Source organism: Ovis aries, chromosome 13 (genome assembly GCF_016772045.2).
Source record: "Ovis aries strain OAR_USU_Benz2616 breed Rambouillet chromosome 13, ARS-UI_Ramb_v3.0, whole genome shotgun sequence".
NCBI lineage: Eukaryota > Metazoa > Chordata > Mammalia > Artiodactyla > Bovidae > Ovis > Ovis aries.
This window is the reverse complement of record NC_056066.1, coordinates 26,056,252-26,078,793: the sequence shown is the minus strand read 5'-3', so window position 1 is coordinate 26,078,793 and position 22,542 is coordinate 26,056,252. Positions and strand designations below refer to the sequence as shown.

Genomic DNA, 22,542 nt, shown 5'->3' with positions numbered 1-22,542 from the left:
TCTGTCAGGGAGGACATGCTCTGGAATTTCTAAAGGATTATTAACAGAAAATATAGCGAGGCAAAAAGAGCACTATATATAAATCGTACGTCAGCATTTTGTAACATCTGGCATTCTTAGTGTAATTGGAGTGTGACTTTTCCATGGGATCGGCCGAAAGGTTTGTTCAGGTTTTCCATAAGATGTTATAGAAACACTCCAGTGAACTTTCTGGCCAACCCAATATATACACACACACAAAGTATTTCAGAAGGAAGTGAAGGAAACAGAAGCACCGGCTTTTTAATAAATTACACCTGAAGAGCTGGTCTCTGATGACACATTCTGCCCCAGGAAGCAGCTCTCCTGGGTTCATCTCCTCCTTCCCCTCCACATCTCTGTTTCCTACCCTGAGCATCTCTCCCCTCCACTCCTCCTGCACCTGGTCCTCTGTGAAGCTCCAGTAGCTCCTCCTCAGTCCTGGCCTCCACCTCCCCTTGAACCCAGTGTGGCCTTTCCAAAGCACAGGAAATGCCACTCCTCTCTTCAGTTCAGTCAGTTCAGTTCAGTTCAGTCACTCAGTCGTATCCGATTCTCTGCAACCCCATGGACTGCAGCACGCCAGGCCTCCCTGTCCATCACCAACTCCTGGAGTTTACTCAAACTCATGTCCATTGAGTTGGTGATGCTATCCAACCATCTCATCCTCTGCCATCCCCCTCTCCTCCTGCCTTCAGTCTTTCCCAGCATCAGGGTCTTTTCAAATGAGTCAGTTCTTTGCATCAGGTGGCCAAAGGTGGCCTCTCTTCAGACCCCCACTATGGCTGCTATAGGAGGACCTTTCTCCAGTGTTTTTCCCCAACCCGAGAAACACAAAGATCTCTATGCACAATAAGGGCTCGAGTGGCAGTGATGTTCAGCTGAAGGATTTACCTTCATCTGGATTTGGCTCTGCAGGCAGACCCTCCGCTGAGACTCACTGGGCAGGACTTCCGTATCCTCCACTAGCTTCCTGGTCTCTGACACAAATCCATCTTGGTCTCCAACCAAGTTTGTCTGAACTTTCCCCAAGGACCCTCTCAAACCTCTGTGACCCTGCTCTTCACCTTAATGCCCTTCTTCTGCTTCTGCCTGATGACGCTCCATGCCCCCACACCCCAGGGGGAAGGCTTCCTTTCCTTTAATAACCCTGTTTAGAAGGAACAATCTCTCTCTTGAGCCTTTAATTCCTCTGCCTTGACCTGCAATCCATGGTTGACTGCAGTCTCCCTACTAGATTCTAAAACCCTTGAAGACAGGCTTCCTAGCATATTTGACTTTGCATCCACACTGTGCTTCATACAGTGGTTTGCCTAAGACATAGAGCCCATAACCAATGAACTGAGTTTCTGAACCTCTGGCCCTTAGGCGTGGGAGTAGGACTAAGAATTGGTAATTTGGCAGGATCTGTGCTGGAACCTTCAGCTGGGCCAGAAAGTCTTGAGAGTGGCCCACGACGATGGGTTCTTCCAGGTACACAGCAGCCTGCTGGCAGGAGAGATTAAAGAAAGGTCCGTTGACAATGCCCAGGAGTGCCAGGTCTCCTGGCACCCTCTTAGCTATCTCAGCTTGACAGTGTTACCAGAGAAGAAAGGTGCTTTCTGAGAAAGGCAGGCCCCTAGGTGCTTGTGACATTTTGTAATGTGGACAGCGCTCTGGGATCCCTGTGACCAGGGGGCCACCTTCGGATCTAGGGGACAGGAATTCACGGATTTCTTCCATTTTAGAGTGAGTTCTTGTGCTTGGAAAGTGGGCATGGCAACACACTCCAGTATTCTTGCCTGGAGAATTCCATGGACAGAGGAGCCCGGTGGGCTACAAGCCATAGGTTGCAAAGAGTGAGACACGACTGAAGCAACTCTGCACACATGCATGCAACTGAGGCAAATTTCTTTCCTAAAAGTGTGTCCACGCAGAGTTCCCCTGGCCCTAAAATCTTCACCAAAGAAAGTGAGCCTTTTGTTGATAAGTCACCCAGATGGATTCTCTCAGGTCAATGGATTGCTGGGGAGGGTCCACTCAAAGCAGAACAATGGTCCCTCATTTTTTTCTTTTTGGCAGCTCCGTGTGGTACACAGAATCTTAGCTCCCCAGGGATTCAACCTGTGCCCCCTTCCATGGAAGCATGGAGTCTTAACCACTGGACCATCAGGAAAGTCCTGACAGTCCCTCATTTTAAAAAAGGACTTCTTTGGCTGTTTCCACTTAGTAGATTTACTTCCAACACAGCTTCAAGAATTCTGGCCACTAGAGAGGACTCTGTGTTCCATAACGAATGTTCTAAGCTTTACTCTCAAAGAAGAGTCTTCAGTACAAAAGTGCATGGGTGTTTATTTTTCCAAAGCCCAGAGTATGTGATTTAGCAAGCTTTCAGGTGGTCATTGGTGGAGGGCACCCCTGGCTGGCTGTCAGCACTTGGAGCCACAGCTGGCATCAAAGGTATAGAAACAGCCTCTCACATTCTGTGCTGGTCAATTTAAGGGGACTCAACGATGAGAAGGTTCTGTATACAGGCCAATTCTTCTGATAGAATATCATATCATCTGAATTTTTGTTCGATCTTCTGAACAAGCACCTTCTGGATGGTTTTCTTTTCTTCATTCTCTTTTCCTGTTTAGTTCACTCCTGCTTTAGCTTCTAGTTCCAGGCAGATCTTCATGACAAGAAGGAATTCCGATCAACTAACCAGAAGCAGAAACTTAAAACTGGCTCCCCCTGGGAAGAGGCCAGGCCTGTCCTCATCCACTCACACCTGAATGGGCACCTGTAGTCAGAGTGTGGGCAGCAGATTAGGGGACACAATCTGCTGACCTGGGCCTTGGCTGGTCTGTCTCGAGTTTTCTCCAGCTCTCCTTCTGCTAATGAGGCAGGGTGCCTCAGACTCTTCAGTAATCCCATGCCCTCCTTACCCACCCATGCACTCTCTGCATGTGGGTAGGCCTGCATATCACACAGCACACCCTGTCCATTCATTCTGGCCCAGCTGCCCTGCGTGACTGGCGCTCTCAGATGTTTTCAAGCTCCGTCAGTCTCCTCATCTTGGTATAGAAATTATGCTGAGATGTCCAGAGGTAGAGCCAGGGGGAAACTTCCCCTTAGCAACACCTGGCTACTTGGCTGGGCACAGTGGGCATCTGGCAGTCCTGGATGAATCCAGGCTTTCTCAGTTGCCTGGCATGTCAGGCTCCCTGATATCCTTGACCTGCCATGTTGTGATGGGAGAACTGGGAACTCTGAGCTCCCTCTGATTAGGGGCAGGAACCGAAGCCTGAGACCATTCTGCATTCTGTGATTCTTTTTCTTTTTCCTTTGGCCCTGAGTAGGCTTTATGCTAATCAAATACTAATCAAATATCACTTCCTTTATGCTTTGCAGCTTTTTCTCAATGGTCCCCTGCTTAGTCTCCTAAGTAAAGGTGATTGCAGCATCTATCAGAACTCACCGGAAAGAACCATTATGGAGATGAAGCCATCAGGTGATGTTATCATAAGCAGGTTTCACTTTAAGTCAATGGGCCACATTAAACCACAAACCCCTCTTTCAACACTGATAAATTACAAGGTGTTTCTTTGCGTCACAAAATTATTTATTGGTTCCTTTAAAGCAGTGGTTATTATCCTCTCATGAAACGTGAGAGCTACTTATCTCCCTAGAAAACAGTGGCTTGCCTGAAGCTTTTAACAATTTTGATAGTTGTTGGTTCAGAGATCCCAGGAAGGTTGTTCCTGAGTACTCTGGTCAACCATGGAGGCCAGTTAGGAATCTTTATGATCTCTATGTTTGAGAGACATACAACTTGGGTCACTTGGATAGGACTTGATGTCTCTGCTGTCTACACAAAATACTCATGCATTTATGACCACACAAGACAAAGCACACAAGCACTGATAGAATGAGCTCACCTGTACACTAACACTTCTTGGACATTGGGTGTAATTTGCTTTTCACATATAGCTTTCACACTTTATGTTGTTAAGGAGAAAAATGTATGTACCTCTCCACGCCGCTTAGTTTCCACTTGTGTTTCCGAGACATCAGTAATCCCCCACCCCAAGCTGCCTGGAAAAAGAAGGGCATACAAAGAAAAGGTAGTGTTTTTTCATTGCCTGGTTTTCTAGAGTTTGGTATCTTTCAAAACAGTAAGCATTGCATGGAGTGAAAGTTACAGCCTCAACCCCAGATAACTTGGGGATTGGCACTAGACTTCCAAGGGTTAAGTTGGGGGGCTATTCTAAGGTCTCAGGCTCCATCCCACATTTATATGGGTGTAAGAAGCCAAACACTTCCTCAGTCTGCACGAGAAGAAGAAGACCCTTCCCAATCCATCATCACTGTGCTTAGTCCTAGGGAAGCTCATCATTTCAGAACTAGAAGTACTAATATCTCCACAGTTTAGACTAAAAATGAATTAAAACCCTTTAAACAACTTTCACATTGCAAGGAAAACTCTTTCTGACAACTCTGAGTGCATATTATCAATATAAAGCCAAAATGACCTAAACCAGTCTACTCAACAACATAAGCCTCTTGCACTGGAATGGAAAGCAACTTATGCTTCCTTCGTTGATAAAGCCTCACAATGGAAAACACATCAGCTGAACCAAGCATGGTGCTTAGTGACGATGTGGCATTGATTCCTGATCTCATTATGGGTCATTAGCAGTTTTCAGAGGGTTGCTGATCATTGAGCCACACTTTGAGTCATGCTGGTCTAAACTTAAATTCCATTAGTTTGTCCTTCTAAAGGTTGACATCTGGTTTCATTTGAAAATGTCTTGATGGGTGCTCTCCATTAATTATTTCTTGGTGTGACTAATTGTGGAGTCAAAACGTCTCATATATGGCCTATCTAACTAGCTGACCATACATTGGAAATTTGGTATTTCCTAGCAAGTTAAGTCTACTTTCCTCCTCAGTTATACTTGTTTCTGACTTGAGTTGAATTTTTTATCCACTGGATCTCCTAGATAAATGAAACTCCTGTTTACTCTTTTGATCATTCTCATTAGGAAGGAAGCTTTGCATGTATGTGACTGTGTATTTTCATGTGTGAGACTGTGTGTCTGTGTCTTTGCATGTGTGTGACTGTGTGTATGTTTGTGTGTGTGTGTGTTTGCATGTGTGACTGTGTGTGTTCCTCTGCGGACATTATGACCTAATGAACCAAGAGCTAAGTGCTCAGCTCAGGTCCTGGTCCCAGAAATAAGAATACTATCCTGTTTGGGAAGTTAAGGCATAGTCAGCCTCAGACAGCTTCTAGCGCATGTCATGTACTGTGAGTCATGTACTACATTGTCTCTGCCACCTTTAAAAGCTTATCTATCATCATCCTGGGAATAAACTCCTAAAGTTAAAAAAAAAAATACAATACATTTCATTCCATGAGCTCCAGGGGCAAAATGTGCAAGAACATTTCCGTGGTGCTCCCTCTCTGATACTTACATCTACGTGCATCCAGATCTTATACTTTTTGCAAATGTCAGCAACCGCTAACAGGGGGTCAAAGGCTCCATACACAGTGGTCCCAGCCGTGGCACTCACAAGGAAAGGGACAAACCCCTGTGCAAATGAGAAAGCCCCAAAGAATGTAAACCAGCAGTCCAAGGATTCTTTTAAAAAGCTGTGGACATTCTCTTCCTATCTTACACATCTGTCTTTTTTGGAACCACCAGAAGGGTTTTGACGATACCTTGGAGCCTAGTTGGAACAATGTTCGCCCTCCAGATCTGAGTTCTTCAGGCCATTCTGTAGGCTCTGCCAGTTGCCTTATGAGATCAGACACTCTGGTTCTCAGAAGAGGCTGCACTGGACCCAGGGGTGTGTAAACTTGGTGGTGCCCACAAATCTTTGGTACATTCCAAGGAGAGTTTCTGATCTTCCCCCCCCCACCCCCCCACCCACTTACTTTCCTAGTCTTCCTTTTTCATAGAAGGGTCTCTGAACATAATAGAGTGAGCAGACAAAAGGATGAAGGGAAGGAACTCCTACCAGCCCATTATTCCTCGTTGGAAAATCCCTAGATAACTTATTTGGAGTCTCAGAGGATTCACTTGGGAGTAAACAATAAGCCATGATTTTTTCCATCTAAGTTGACTTCGTCTGTCTGGCCATGGCTAAATGAAAACTGATAGAAATAATAGACTGCTGATGAAAAATGGCCGAAGAATGTCACTCAGTCATGTCCGGCTCTTTGCGACCCCGCGGCCTGTAGCCCACCAGGCCTCTCAGTCCATGGAAATCTTCAGGCAACTGGAGTGGGCAGCCATGCCCTTCTCCAGGGGATCTTCCCGACCCAGGGGTGGAACTCGGGTTTCCTGCATTGCAGGCAGACTCTTTAATGTCTGAGCCACCAGGGAAGCCCAAATGAAAACTGATAGAAACAATGGGCTGTTGCTGAAAGATGGCTGAAGAATGCCTCAAATAGGGTGAACAGAGTTACTCCATAAAGACATGACAGGCCCTGATGTTACAGTCAGTCTTTAGGTGGCAGCAAAGGTTTATGTGGTTACAAGTGGTTCTAGGACCAGAATAAGGGGAAAGGATCCTGCTGCCACTTTGCAGGGGAGGAAAAGGCCTAAGAAAACAAATAATGATTTCTGAGATCCTAATAATAAAATGCATGCGTCATGCTGTTGAACTGGGAACTGTAGAAGAGATCTACTAACAGCTCCAACCTGCAAATCATGAAGGGATGTAAATGACTTTCTAGAGCTTTGTAGGAATTTTCAGCAGGTCTTCAGAACGTGTCACTTCTAAAAAAAGTACTAAATGGCTTCCTGAAAAATAAGGCGTTTGGAGGGTCAATCATTTCAGTATGTGTCTTGGCAGGAAAACGGTCCCTTTCAAGTAACCACACACAGTAACTCCCATATGCTAAATTAGCTTCTAGGGATTTTCCATTTGTGAAAGCAGTCTTTCCAGTGAATCTGTTTAATGCCAATCCTCACACAGGAAGGCAAGTCCATTGGAAACTGTTACTACCATTGTGTTACTAGAACTGTTAGTATAACTGTGTTACTATAATTGTTAGTACCACTGTATATAGTATTTACCAGTAACTTAGACTTTTTCAAAGTAAAGCCCATCACTCAGAGAAATAAGTAATGACTGAATGAAAAATTCCACGTACTCTTTACAAACACAACAAAAACACTTTCTCTAGTAGATGGAAACAGAAATACACACCCTCAGCTTGTTATGAGCTGCATAAAACTCCCTTCAAAAACTTACTTTTTGTTTGGCTTCAAGGATCCTTCTTTCAAGGTCAGATGGGATCATTTTCCCCCTGAAAGGAGAAGCAAATATATGTTTGCTTTGAATAATTACTTTGTTGCCTTTACAAAGAGTTGCAAGGGGGTAAAAGTTCAACCTTAAATGATTGGTAATAAGGACCAGTTGGAATCATTCCTTGGTTGTTTCCAGAAAGAAAGGCATTTCCTCCCTGAGTGACACTGGATTGTCATTTCTGATATGCTTAGGAGATGCCCGATCCCGCTGTCCACGTGTCTCTCCACTCTGCACAGAGCCTGTTTTATAGGCAATCTCTTTAGTTAGAGCAAATCTGTTCTGGAGTGAGACATTTGGCACTGAAAGCAGATTTAGAAAAAAGATTTGTCTTCCAAATCTTCCAACAAACAGACCTGCAATTGCACACAGAGATGAAATGCCAAGAAGAGAAAATCCACTCTGAAACATCTGAATGAAAATATTACGTCTAAAGCCACCCAGTTACATTCCGAGAGCTAAAATCACAAAGCAGGCCAAGAACTCATGGGCTCAAATGTCAGCCAGGCATCAGAGAAACATCCTTTCATCTCCATCCTTTCATCCTTTCCTTCCTAAAGTAGAAACACATAGTGCTTTAGTTATTATAAAAACCCCACTATTGGACTTCTCTGGTGGCCCAGCGGTTAAGAATCCACCTGCCAATGCAGGAACATGAGTTCAATCCCTGGTCCTGGCAGATCCTGATGCCTCGGGGCAACTAAGCCCGTGCGCCACAACTATTGAAGCCCGCAAGCCTAGAGCGATGCTCTGCAACAAGAGAAGCCACTGCAATGAGAAGCCCATGCACTGCAACTGGAGGGTAGCTGCTGCTCTCGCTGCAACTAGAGAAAGCCCTTGTGCAACAACGGAGACCCAGCGCAGCCAAAACAAATAAACTAGTACTTTTTTAAAAACTACTATTATAATAATCAAAGGAGCTGATTTCTACAAGAAGTTAGAGGCGGCTAGATGTGTGATCTTAGTCAAGCCACTCCTGTGCCTATGATGACCATACCTTAGCGATAATATTACTTATGGAGTTATGAGGGTTATATGAGTTAATAGATGAAAAATTATTTTTAAAAGTGCTTGGCATTTAGGAAGTATTCCAGAAAAGAGAGCTTTGATTGTTGAGGTTTTTATAATGCATTATGACATTCCTACCTCAAGACTCTGGAGCAAAAATCCAAGCAAAAGACAAAGTAGCTAACTATACGTTATTGGAGGTGTGAATGATTTTTTGAACCAAAAGAACTCTTCTGAGGTTTCTACACCGTTAAACTTCTCACATTGGGGTCCTTGATCTAGGTTTGTAAAATGCAGCTTGGAAAAATAAGTGATGGGAAGGAGGATGTCACCATAAGCAGCTGGGAATGCTACTGGCATTGAGGGGACAGTAAGTGAGGTTTGGAGATTCACAGTCTTTTGTGGGGATCCTTGTAATTTTAGGTAAATATAGATTTAGATACAGAGCAAGCCATTAGGCTACTTCATTACAGCTTCTAGCATTGTCTTGCCTAAGCTTTCCTGACTGAAACATGTTATCTTATTTTAAACTACTTTTCTCACCTTTCTCCATTTTATAAAAGTAATTTGGGCATAATGGGCATTGTATCTTCCACAATTTTCATTTCAAGCTGACAGAGGTATTACATAATGGTCGGCACAGAAAGCAGAGGTTACTTCCTGTGCTTTAAAAAGCATGGAGAACCACTGAGTTTTGTGAAGCTATTTTCCAAAGAAAGGCAGTTAACACATTATTGACTGGAGACCTATGAATGCCATAGGTGTTAGTTTCTTCAAAAATCCCCTGGTCAATAAAGCATTAAAATGCAATTAATTACCTGGCAACGGCAATGGACACATCACCAGTGATTAATCAGTTGGACTGGAGTGAAACAAAGAGCATTACATGTATATTTGGTGCTGAGGGTGTGATTCTAATCTGAGCAGCCCACCTCTGGGGACTTTCTGTGGGATGGGCCCCTGAAGGAGGGACAGAAGGAATGGAGGGGCAGTCTTGTGGCAGGGGTGGGTGGGGGGGTGGAGAGTTCTGGAAGGCCCTTCACACCCTACATGTCTCCCTACACTTCACAGCTTGGCCTGGGAGCATCCCTGAAACATGTGATTTTATTTGCAAAAAGTGGAAACAGAGACACAGACATAGAGATCAAACATATGGATATCAAAGGGGAAGTGCAGGGGATGAATTGGGAGGTTTGGATCGATATATATATACTATTGATATCACATATAAAACAGATAACTAGTGAGAACCTACTGTGCAGCACAGGGAACTCTGCTCAGTGCTCTGTGGTGACCTAAATGGGAAGGAAATCCCCCAAAGACAGGATATATGTATATGTACAGCTGATTCACTTTGCTGTATAGTAGAAACTAACACAACATTATAAAGCAATTATACGCTTTATAAAGAAAAGAAAAAGAAAGTTGTGATTTTTCGGCCTCTCTTAGATCTGGCTATGCCAAAACACCCTGAGCCACCATGATAAAAACAAAAGGTTCAGAGGAAATTCAGGTCTTATATTTACCTTTGAAACTAAGTTTTAAGTACTTCAAAATTGCAAAGGTGCTTTTGTTGATAAACATAAAATTGAGAGATTTTCAGAAATTGTTTGCAAGTCTCAAATGTTATCTAGTCTACCATGACTAACCTCCTCTGCCTTGGAGAGTTCTGGGGAGACTGACTTGACAATTGCTATTTGCTCACTAATCACATCTAGATATTTTGTTAACCCTTGGCAGCAAGACCACACAGAGAAGTCACAGATAGGGGACGTCAGAATTGGGAGGGGCCCAAGCAACCCACTCCAGGGTTCTTGTCTGGAGAATCCCAGGGACTGGGGAGCCTGGTGGGCTGCCGTCTATGGGGTCGCACAGAGTCGGACACGACTGAAGCGACTTAGCAGCAGCAGCAGCAAGACCTCTTTCTTGTTTTCTCAATGATTGTCTCATTTCTCAAATGAGGAAACAGGATAAGACAGTTGCCTGCATGATAGCCTAGGATCAGGTAAAGCCTGGCTGAAACGAGCAAGTAAATGCCAAGCTTCCAGAACAAACTCAAAGGATCAAACATATAGGAAACCTCTATGCAAATGTTGTTGTCTTTGAAGAAGATAAATCCTTTGTGATGACATTTAGCTTTCAAGAATCAGAGCTGCCATTCACACCTGCTGGGAAAGCAGTAATGAACGTATGAATGCAGGCGTGATAAGTCGTGTCCGACTCTTTGCGACCCTATGGACTGTAGCCCACCAGGCTCCTCTGTCCATGGGATTCTCCAGGCAAGAATACTGGAGTGGGTTGCCACCCTCCTCCAGGGGATCTTCCGACCCAGGGATAGAACGCACGTCTCTTATGTCTCCTGTTTTGGCAGGTGGATCCTTTACCACTAGCAGCACCTGGGAAGCCCAGTGAACACACACGCTGTCCCATTTCCACATGAAGGCAGGGAGAAGGGACAGCCTTGTCAAGTCATCAAGTCCAAGTGTTTGCTTCTCACAGAGTGGAAAGCTCTGGGTTTGTCCTTAACAGAGAGGTTCCAGACTTCTCCAGGCATCCAGCCTTCAAGTCTGTATTTGCCTTGCCCACTTAGAAACCCAGAGCCTGGCACACTGCAGGTGGCAGATGGACATTTGTCGGAGGTATGTGACTAGAAGGCTAACGTTTCACCCCAGGATAATATTAATATACTCACTTTATCTTGGTGACTGATCAGAAAGCTAGTATGGGAGACTCTGTAGACAAAACTTTTCACCTTTTCAGTGATCTTAGAATTGGATAACTTTGTAAAATTTCGCATGCATAAAAATCATGATAAATGTTTTCAAAATGCATATTCTTTGGCCCTGATCTTAGGGATTTTGATTCAGAAGGTCAGTGATAGGGCCCTGGAATTAATTTATTCTACAAATATTTGCTGAAGACTCACTATGTGCCAAACGCTATTAGGGGTGCTGGGGTACCAGGGTAAACAGGCCAGTTTCTACTGTCCACGGCTTACATCCTAACAGAGGAGACAAACAATAACAAGTAAACAAACATGCATAGCAATCCGCATTTCTAACAAGGAGATTGTGGCACAGGCAGACCTAGGTCCACATGTTGAGAAATGTTGCTTTAGAAATGGAAGTTTTACCCTGGCAGGTATTTCCATAACTGTGTAACATACTAGCCAGGCACTTTTCACAGGACCCAGGGTTTTGAGCCATCACAGACATAGGGAAGCTAGCAGAAGGAAGTCCGGCCATGACTTTGTGCATCCCCAACTGCTGTGAGGAGGAAGAGAGCCTCCAAACTCCCCAACAGGCTCCTCCAAGGATTAGAAGCTCTTTGGCAGCCCTAGCTTTTCCAGACAAGCATCTTTTCATGCAGGGAAGCTTTAGACGGCAGCTATTGCATCCTGCATGTCTGGTTTAGAAGTATTTCCATAGCAAAATGTATATATTTTATCTTTAGATATGCAGCAGCCTGTAAGCACCCAGTGAAACAGTGGTTGATGCTCCGTGGTGCTATTCTCTATTAGGTGCCAGTGTTTAAGAAAAAAACTGCCATTAAAAGGGAGGACTGTTGAACCAGACTGCTGCTTTGGATGAGGCAGTTTTACATAGAGATTCTTGATTTTGATAGTCTTTTAAAAATGTATGTGATGGATACTTCCCTAGCCATGCAGTGGCTAAGACTCTGAGCTTCCACTGCAGGGCGTACAGGTTTGCCCCCTGGTTGGGTAACTAAGATTCCACATACCACGAAGAGTGGCCAAATAAAAAAAAAAAATTTCTAAATTTAAAAAGCAAAATGTGTCAGAATGGGTTAAAAAAACCCTAAGCATGAAAAATAAATATTAAAGAATTCATATGATGCTCTCATCATGTATACAGAAGTCAAAACCTTATGCTGTACATATGACATTTTGATAACTATGATAAACCAATGCTGTCTCAATAAATTAAAAATTTTTTTAATCCATATGATGCTATTGGGTCAGAAAACTTGATGAAGTTGCCTGAGCAAAATCCCACACTGCCAGCTAGAGCCACCAGGAGGAAGAATCTTCTCTTTGTGGAAAGAAGCAAATGACACAGATTACACTGTGCTATACAGATTCACGGTCATCTTCCCACGGCTGTAAAGGGGCAAACTGTCTTACCCAAAGGAGCACATTACTGGGGAGTGTGGCACTCTGGGCAGGTCACAAATGGGATGCTTGAGTCTTTGGGGACTCTGCTCATTGACACTGGTGAACTATAATAATTCTACCAGCCTAAGAGCTGAGAGCTTGGCTCTGTTCACAGAGATTTGTGTGCAAAGAAGAAAGCATGTGTGATCCTTCCCATTAGAAATTGCCTAATGTTACAACCATTGTTAATAGCAATGGCCCCCAGCAGTGACGAGGAACTACCAGTTTTAGAAGCAGTCTCTGCACTGTGCCTTACTCCTGATCTCTGCCCCTCAGGTCAACTCTACAAGAGACTTATGACTGTGTTACAAGGGGGCTGGAAGGTTGACAACTCTTCTGGTCCAAGGCCAACAGGGTATCATGTATATTGGTCAGACATATTTCCTGTGAGGTTTAATAGCAATTTACTAATAATTTAGGTAAGTTAAAGGGAACCCTGAAGGGAGGAGCAAGAAATGGAGAAATCAAAGAAAGTGGAAGAGAATGCTGGAGAGAATTAACTTCTAAAAGTACCTGAAAGTCCATGCTGATAACACATATTAGAGACAGAAAGATAGACAGAGATAGAGCAAGAAAGATGGAAAAAGAGAGAAAAAAGGAAATTCTTCCTTCCTTTAGCATCATCAATGGATGCTAAACTAGTGAATGTATGTTTTAGGAGGGACATAGTATTTATATATAGTCTCAAAGCATCCCCTACCAATATTATTAACTGCAAAGTAGAGAACAGTCATTTTACAGTGGAGAGACCTTCCTGGAATTCCTGCCCAAAATGCATTGCCTGAATCTAAGGAAATGTCAAATAAACCCAATTAAGAAATATTCTGCAAAATAAATGATCTACACTCATCAAAATATCAATGTCATGATAAACAATGGAAGGATGAGGACAAGTTCCAGATTAAAGGGGACTAAAAAGGTGAAAACTAAGTGTCACTTGTGAACCTGGACAGCGAAAAGAAAAATAGCTCTAACGGGACAACAGAGGATGAGATGGTTGGATGGCATCTCGGATTCGATGGACATGAGTTTTCACAAACTCCGGGAGACGGTGAAGGACGGCAATGCCTGGCATGCTGCAGTCCAAGGGGTGGCAAAGAGTTGGACATAACTGAGTGACTGAACTGAACTGAAAGGATAAGATTGGGACAACTGATGCAATCTGAATAGGGTGGATAGATTAAAGATTAGTCTGTGTCAATGTCAAGTTTCCTGATTTTGGTAACTGGACTATGATTAGGTAAATTAATATTTTTGTTATAAAAAAAGATACACATTGAACTAGATTTCCCTGGTGGCCCGGTTGTTAAAACTATGCTTCCACAGAAGGAGTCATGGGTTTGATCCCTGGTCAGGGAAGTAAGATCCCACGTGCTGCATGCCGTGGCCAACAAACAAACAAAAATACACACTGACAAATTAATGGGTAAAGGGGAATGATGTCTGTAAGAAATTCTCAAGTGATTCAGAAAAAATTATATCTATAATATATGTATATTAATGTATGTAATATTGTAATGATTTCCTGGTGACTCAGTGGTTAAGAATCTGCCTGTCATTGCAGGAGACATGGGTCTTATCCCTAGGTCGGGAAGATCCCCTGGAAAAGGAAATGGCAACCCACTCCGTATTCTTGCCTGGGAAATCCCACTGGAGTGAGGAGCCTGGCAGGAAACAGTCCATGGGGTTGCAAAGCGTAGGATATGCTTTAGCGACTAAACAATACTGTAATATTCATTATGTTCAACATGTAATATTAATGTTAAATTCCATCCACAGAAAGAAAGAGAATGGTAAAGCAAGCATATCAGAATGCTAATGACTGGTGACTTTGGGTGTAGAGTGTGTGAGAGTTCTTGTTACTATCGTTGCAGTTTTTCTTTGGTCGAAATTATTCACAAAACTACAAAGTTAAAAAAAAAAGGCTGGATGAGTAAATGTCTAAGAACCTTTCTAATGCTGAGGGTATCTGAACTGAAATCAGCTAGCAGCTGGCCCCCTCCCATCCTCGCCAGCCCTCCTGCCTAAACCTCTTCCCTGCCCTTCCTTCACCACTCCTGCTCTCTCCTCCCTGTCTCCTTCCTGTTTTATAACGTAAGATGATTTCAGATTGCTTATGAGCTCATCAGAGGCAGTTCCTACATAATTTCAGCCACAAGAATAAGGAACTCACAAAGGAAATTAAACCTCGGCTATTTTTTCCATTTTTTTCCATATAATTCACACTCCATCTCTAGCAGACTCTTCCCTGCACAGTTAAATATGTCTTAAGCCCCCTTGGGCTTACTAGGTAGCTCAAACAGTAAAGAATCTGCCCGCAATGTGGGAAATCTGGGTTCAATCCCTGGGTCAGGAAGATCCCCTGGAGAAGGGAATGGCAAACCACTCTAGTATTTTTGCCTGGAGAATCCCATGGACAGAGGAGCCTGGCGGGCTACAGTCCATGGGGTCGCAAAGAGTCAGACACAACTGAGCGACTTCCATTTCTTTCACACTTTCTTTTCTTTAAGCCCCCTTCCTCAAAACAACCCAACCCAAACCATGCTGGACTCCTTCCTCCCCTTCATGGCTCAACCTCTGGAAACAGCTGGCTTTTTTTTCTCCATTTCCTCCTCTCCGCTCACCCTTGAATCCACTGCAAACTGCCTTCCAGTCTCAACCCTCTATTGAAACTGCTCCTGCCAAACTCATCAGCCACCTTCTTATAAGGAAAGCTGAGAGGCAGCTGTTGACCCTCATCTCATCTACTGATGGCATCTGATGCTGCACCCACTCCACAGGCTTTCCTGGTGGCTCAAACGGTAATCTGCCTGCAATACAGGAGACCTAGGTTCAGTCCTTGGGTCGGGAAGATCCCCTGGAGAAGGAAATGACAACCCACTCCAGTATTCTTGCCTGGAGAATTTCATAGACAGAGGAGCCTAGTGGGCTACAGTCCATGGGGTCACAACGAGTCGGACAGGACTGGGAAACTAATCCTTTCAGCTTTCAACCACTTCTAGAATCACTCTCACAGCCCTGGGTCCTGATTCTCCTCCAACAACTCTGGACTGGCCCTCCTCAGTCTGCACGGCAGCTGCTCTCACTCTGACTGTCCCTGACACGTGGGTTCCCCCTGACTCTTGCCCAGGCCCACTCTGCACGGGTCCCATCACACATCTTCTGACCTCCAGGCTGATGCTTCCGTTGGCTACCCTGACACCCTCACTTGGACATCTCATAAGCTCTACAAACTCAGCATCTCCACTTCGGGGGAGGGGGGGATGGTTCCTGGCTTAGAGAATAGCACCACATGGACTTAGCCGGGAAGCCTGGTGTTTCCTCTCCTCTCACCTGTCAACTTGCACACACCCTCCCCCGGGTCAGTCAGTAATTCCTGTCAATTCCAGCACTTCATCTCCACTGCTCCTCCCCAGGTCAGCCCACCCTCCTTCTGCCGACAGGCCCTCTCCCTACTTGGGTCATATACATCCAGGGAACTAGGATTATGCCTTATGCTTTTCTAGAACCTAGTGACATGGTAAGTGATCATAAATATCTCTCTAATAAATTCATATGAATAAATAAATGGTGAATTGAGTGGCTTCCTTTTAATTTAGTGGAATTTCTTATTCAATCCTTTTAAGACTAAATTTATTTTCTTACATTTTAACCTCACCTTTATCCAGAATACCTACGAAGTTTGGGTACCAGATTAAGACAGGGAGTTTTCCTAAGAGAGCTCTTTGGCTCAGGCTCTGAGCTGATGAGTTGCTGGAGGCATTATTTACCTTCTGCTCCCTAAACTGTCCCCCTCCTGTAATCACTCCATCAAGTTCACACAATCTGTGGTGCCTGGAGGAGTGACACCTCCATAAATCAGTTCTCAACCCGTTGGCTGCTGCTTAAGTGCCCAGATGATAAATGTCCTTCTGCACCTTCTCGGTGCAGAAAATTCTGGTTGATTCAGCAAAGGTGTGGATTCAGTCAAAGGCCGTGAATGCCTCTGCGTCATTGAAGAACCACGTCCTAGGACTCCAAGCAAGAGGGAAAAAGAAACAGCGAAGACTAGCAGCTGGCAAGGAGGCAGGTCTGTGCCCTACAGGTCATCACCTGTTTTCAGACTTTTAAGGCGTATGTATACAAACTGCAAACTGGTAACCAACAAGGGTTGCAGATTCATGCTCACCTTTCATCACATTTAATCAGAATCACACTGTCTGTTCCAATGCCCAAGGCTGCAGCTCCCTTCTTGAGAGAAAAATGGCTCTGTAAAAGAAACCACATTTGTAATTAGTTGCAAATAAAGTCAAGATCCTTTTCCTTGGCTGTTTTTCTTTTTTCCTTTTATTTCTGACATGTCCCTCCAAAGCCTGAATTGCTGAGAAAAGATGGAATCCTTCATTTAACCTTTAATTTTCAATTGTGGTCAAAGGCACATAACATGAAGTTTATCATCTTAACTATTTTAAGTCTCTAGGCCAATGGCATTAAATATATTCACACTGTTGAGCAACCATCACCACCATCTATCTCCTGAGCTCTTTATCATCTTGCAAAGACTGACACTCTGTATCCATTAAACAGCAGCTCCCCATTTTTTGACGACTCCTAGCAAAAAGACTATCAGGTATCACCACAGTGATAATGTATTCCTCATTCAAGAATTTGTGGAAGCATCCCTGGTGGCTGGCTCAGATGGTAAAGAATCCACCTCAATGCAGGGAACCCGAGTTCATCCCTGGGTCAGGAAGATCCCCTGGAGAAGGGCATGGCAACCCACTCCAGTATTCTTGCCTAAGAAATCCCATGGACAGAGGAACCTGGCAGGATACAATCCATAGCGTCACAAAGAGCTGGATACAATTGAGCGACTTTAACACTTCTACTTTTCACTTTTTCTGGTTAAACAAGCTGAATTAAATCTCCCTAGTACAGGACTTGTCAGAGCCTTTAATAGGAAAACACATGCAGCAGATATCCCAGGTAGATCTGTTTTGCTATGTTTCTTGCATTTATTTGTCAATGGAACCCCCTTAGCGAGAAGCACTCGACTTGCCCTGAACATGCACAGCGCAGGAGAACAGAGGCTCCTTCATGCTGGAGGGTCCACCCTTCTCGCCAGCAGTGGTTCCCAAACCGCGGGATACATCACAGTCTCCTGAAGGGCTTGCTCCTACCATTCTACTTTCTATCTTGATGAATTTGACTACTCTAATACTTCATGTCAGCGGAACCATCGGGTAATTTGTGTGTGTGGGTGACTGGCTTATTTCATTAGCATAATAGCCTCAAGGTTCATCCATGTTGTAGCATGTGTCAAAATTTCCTTCCTTCTTAATGTCAAATCACATTCATTTTGGACTTCCAAGGTGGCGCAGTGGGAAAGAATCTGCCTGCAATGCAAGAAGAGCAAGAGATGCAGGTTTGATCCCTGAGTTGGGAAGATCTCCTAGGGTAGGAAATGACAACCCGCTCCAATACTCTTGCATGGAAAGTCCCATGGACAGAGGAACCTGATGGGCTACAGTCCATGGGGCTACGAAGAGTCAGACACGACTGAGCAACTGAGAGCACGTTGCATATTTATCTTATGTACACACAATACTTTAGTTTTTCATTCATCTGTCAATAAACACTTGGGTTGCTTCCAGCCTTTGGCCTTGTGAATAAGGCTGCTATGAACATGGGTGGACAATCATCTCCTTGAGTTTTGCTTTTAACTCTTTTGGGTATATACGCAGAAGTGGAAATGCTGGATCGTAAGGTAATTCTGCTTCTTAGGTCCTGCCACATTGTTTCCTTACCAGCTGCATTTCCTTTCTCACTGGCAGTGCACAACAGTTCCAGAGTCTCCACACCCTTGGCAACGGTTGTTGTTTTCTGCTTTCTGGTAACAGTCATTCTGATAGGTGTGCGGTGATACTTCATTATGGTTTTGCTTTTTATAGACCTAATCATTAGTGATGTCAAAGATCATTTCATGGACTTACTGGCCATTGGTACATTTCTTTGGAGAAATGTCTCTACAAGTTCTTTGCCCATTTTTGAAGGGGGTTGTTTGGATTTTGTTGCTGTTGAATTCACTTGGGCTTTTGCATGAAGAGAACAAGATCCTGGAAATTATTTTTTAAAAAAAAACACACAAAACAAAACAAAAACAACCTGCTAGGTGTCTTAGTGGTAAAGAATCCACCTGCCAAGCCAGAGACACGGGTTCAATCCCGAGGTTAGGAAGATCCTCTAGGAATGAAATGGCAACCCATTCTAGTATTCTTGCCTGAAAAATCCCATGGACAGAGGAGCCTGGAGGGCTATTGTCCATGGTGTTGCAAAAGAACTGGACACAACTGAAGAGTAAGCAACACACGGTAATCCATGCCAATCTCACACACAAGGCATCAGAACACAGCCACAGCCTCCAGCAGCTGTGTATCGTATGGCTCCCAGACTTACATTTTGCTACTCAAATTACATTCACGCTTTTTCAAGTCCAGTGAAATTATGTGCCCTCAAGGAAGAGAAGCTGGCCTGAAACCCAGCACTCTTTCATCCCAGTCTCACTGGAGGGGCTGTTTGTGGTGGAGACGACCATCCAGCCCAGCGTGCGATCAGGATGGAGGCATCAGTCACTGGCTTGGGCAAACAGTGCAAGTGGAAAGGCCACCCTGATGAGCAGAATCTTTGTGATTTTGATTGTGGATTCTGGCTAAGAATCTGAATCATTTCAATGGCTGTAGTCACTGTGCATTCTGAAGAGCAGAGAGGATCCAACCTTGCCCAGCTGTACTGCATCTGCGAGCAGCCTCCTACTATTAAATACAGGTCATTAAGCTGTCCAAAAGGAGAGCTGCTTCCTCAATTTACATCCACAAAGGGTGGCTGCCTTGAATTTTAAATGATGGCTCCAGAGTGTGTTCTCCTCCAACGTACGCTTTGGACTTCTCCGAATTCTCAAATGTGCAGCCTAGGAACTGGTAACACGCATACTTCTAGGGGGTGTGGCTAATAAGCAAGAAGAAATCACATTTATAACAGCAGCAAATACTATAAACCAATAAATGAGGTGTTGAATATAGGAGTTTTAAAAAGCCCAGTGCTGTTAAGCATAGTGATGGGAAGGAGTCCTTAGTTTATTTTACAACCTCAGGAAGACAATGTGGACAACCATTACCAAGATACCTGGGAACTAAGAAAGTTTCATTGTATTTGGAAAGAAGCATGGCTTCCCCACCAAAAAAAAAGTTCTCTCTTACGTAGTTACTGGATCCCTGGGTGACCCCCAAAGGAAGACACCTGGGGAAAACGGCACTAAGTCTGTTCCTACCGGGGAGGCACAGAATGGAGGTGCCAGCTGCCCTGCTGAGCAAGCACACACACCCCCAACTAGGCCCCTCAGTGAATGAGCCTGTAAGCACTATTAAACCCCAACACAAACAGAGACTTGAAAATTCCCTGAGCAGACAAAACCAGGGTAGTCAGACAAACAAAGCTCAATTTATCTGATTTTCCAAGACAAATGAGGCTCACTTGATGGGTCGCTTTTCAAGGATGCCCCTGAAAATCATGAGACTTAAATCATTCTCCCCATTTATAGGGGCTTCCCTAGTAGCTCAGCTGGTAAAGAATCTGCCTGGAATGCAGGAGACCCCAGTTCGATTCCTGGGTCAGGAAGATCCACTGGAGAAGGGAACGGCTACCCACTCCACTATTCTTTGGGCGTTGCTGGTGGCTCAGACGGTGAAGAATCCACAGGCAATGTGAGACACCTGGGTTGGGAAGATCCCCTGGAGAAGAGAAAGGCTGCCCACTCCAGTATTCTGGCCTGGAGAATTCCATGGATGGAGGAGGGAATGGCTACCCAATCTAGTATTCTGGCCTGGAGAATTCAATAGACGGAGGAGCCTGGCAGGCTACAGTCCGTGAGGTCACAAAGAGTTGGACATGAGTAAGTAATTTTCACTTTTCACTTTCCTCCATTTATAGGTGGGAACCATGAACCAATTCCCTTTCACTTCAGAAAAGTTTAATATTGTAACCAACCGCTGCCTCCACGTTATATAAGCTGCTCTGTAACAACAATCTCTGAGCCTCATTGCTCGTAGTTTGCAAGGTGTCTTATTGATGTGTGTACAATAAACTTTTGGGCTTCCCAAGTGACTCACTGGTAAAGAATTGCTTGCCAATGCAGAAGAGGTGGGTTCTATCCCTGGGTTGGGTTAGATCCTCTGGAGAAGGAAAGGGCAATCCACTCCAGCATTCTTGCCTGGGAAATCCCATGGACTAGGAAGCCTGGTGGACTACAATCCATGGGGTCACAGAGTCCGACATGACTTAGTAGTAGCACCATAAACGTCTACTATCAGTAATTCACTGGTTTCTGGGTTTTTCTTCTTCTCCTGAACTTTGACAGCACTAAACAGCTAAATGGCACACTGAGGATAAATAAGAGATCTGATGCACTGGTCAATGAGAGGAAGTAGCCTTGTCTGGTCTTTAATGAGGAAGAATGGGGATTCTCAAGTGAGGGGCAGTTACTGAGGATAATTGATCACTGTACCGAATGCCAGACATTTAAAGGAAAAACACACACCCAAATAGGAAGCTTCAAGAGGGGGAACAAAGGCATGAAAAAGAAAGTTAGGAACCAAACACTAAGTCCACTTACATTTTCAGGAGAGGGAACAGGGAAATAGCTAAATGCTATCTACAAATAGGGGACTTTCCTGGTGACTCAGGGGTAAAGAATCCACCTGCCAATGCAGGAGACACACATCTTCTGGGTTGGGAAGATGCCAGGAGAAGGAAAAATGGCAGCCTACTCCAGGATTCTTGCCTGGGAAATCCCATGGATAGAGGAGCCTGGTGGGCTACGGCTCATGGGGTGGCAAAAGAGACATGACTTCGCACTAAACAACAACAACATCCACAAATAACCAGTGACCTAGGAGAGAAGGAACTTGAGAGGGAAAAAAAAAAGAGACTACCTAGTGAGGAAGAAACAATAAGGACAGCTTAAATGACAGGATGCCCTGAGCTTGTGAGAATACCAGGAGAAACATCTTTACTCTTTGGCACCATGTTGAACAGAACCCCTTGTTGATAAACCAGAGCAGAGCACAGCATCCTGAAGGCTGAGGAGCTTGGGAAGCAGGTATCTAGAGAGAGCTTTACCTCTCAGCTGGAAGGTCTACCAGTCATCCTTGGATTTGATCCTTTTTTACCAATATAGCCTTTCGATTTGTGAGAAGAGTGAACGGGGTCTGTGTGTGTGAGTGTGTGTGTGTGTGTGTGTGTATGTGTGCGTGTGTAGGCACACAGAACAGAAGTAGATGGATTATGCATCCTTACACGTCACAGATGCCCAGCAAGGAAATCTTGAAGCCCAGCCTAGCCTATGACTGAGCTGGAATCTGCTCCTTTAGCCCTTTGTCTTGCCCTGGAGTCCCTCCTCCATGGCCAGTTAGTGAACCAGCAGCCCTTCCCTGTCCTCCTGCTACTCCACACCCCTTCCTGACCCTCCTCGTTTGCCTCCTATACCGTCTCAGACAAGCTGGTCACTCTTGATCCTGCTTCTGCTCATCAAATGGACTAAAAGAGCATCCTACTTTGGAAAGCATCTGATGGACAAAGGGGCTTGTACTGTAGGAGCCCAGAGTACAAGCTCATTGGTTTCTGATTATCACGATTTAGTGGAGGGGAGGGGATCTCCCTCCATGTTCTTAGAGACTCCGTGTGAGTCAGAGGTGACATGATCTGCATTCGAGGCATTTTCTGTGCAGCTTCCACCTTATCATTTGCACTCAAAGCTATTAAGTTACCCCACTGTGAGTCTGTGCCCTAAGTATGTTTTAAAAGAAATGAATGGCGTGTACCAGGATTGAGTAGACCCAATGGTGGTGTGTGGCGACAAACGTGAACACCAGCACCAAGCATGTATCCAGCCACATGAAAGCAATTATTTCCCTGATTTCAGGATCCTGAGAAGAGTGGAATGAAAATGTGTAATGAAAAGAGGTCATCTGCCATGGAAAGAACCGAAGTGCCCATCAACAGATGAATGGATAAAGATGTGGTAC

At 44.5% G+C, this 22,542-nt stretch overlaps 1 protein-coding gene across 1 annotated transcript in view; it reads right to left on the bottom strand.

The window, feature by feature from the left end:
• Window positions 1-22,542, bottom strand: part of GAD2 (glutamate decarboxylase 2) — a 64,340-nt gene that overhangs the window by 21,545 nt on the left and 20,253 nt on the right. Inside the window, exons 8-11 of the mRNA XM_004014229.5 lie at window positions 16,653-16,732; window positions 7,249-7,303; window positions 5,461-5,577; window positions 4,013-4,077 (exon numbers count right to left, since the gene is read on the bottom strand). Of these exons, the coding sequence (XP_004014278.3) occupies window positions 4,013-4,077; window positions 5,461-5,577; window positions 7,249-7,303; window positions 16,653-16,732 (317 nt within the window). The remainder of the gene's footprint in view (window positions 1-4,012; window positions 4,078-5,460; window positions 5,578-7,248; window positions 7,304-16,652; window positions 16,733-22,542) is intronic.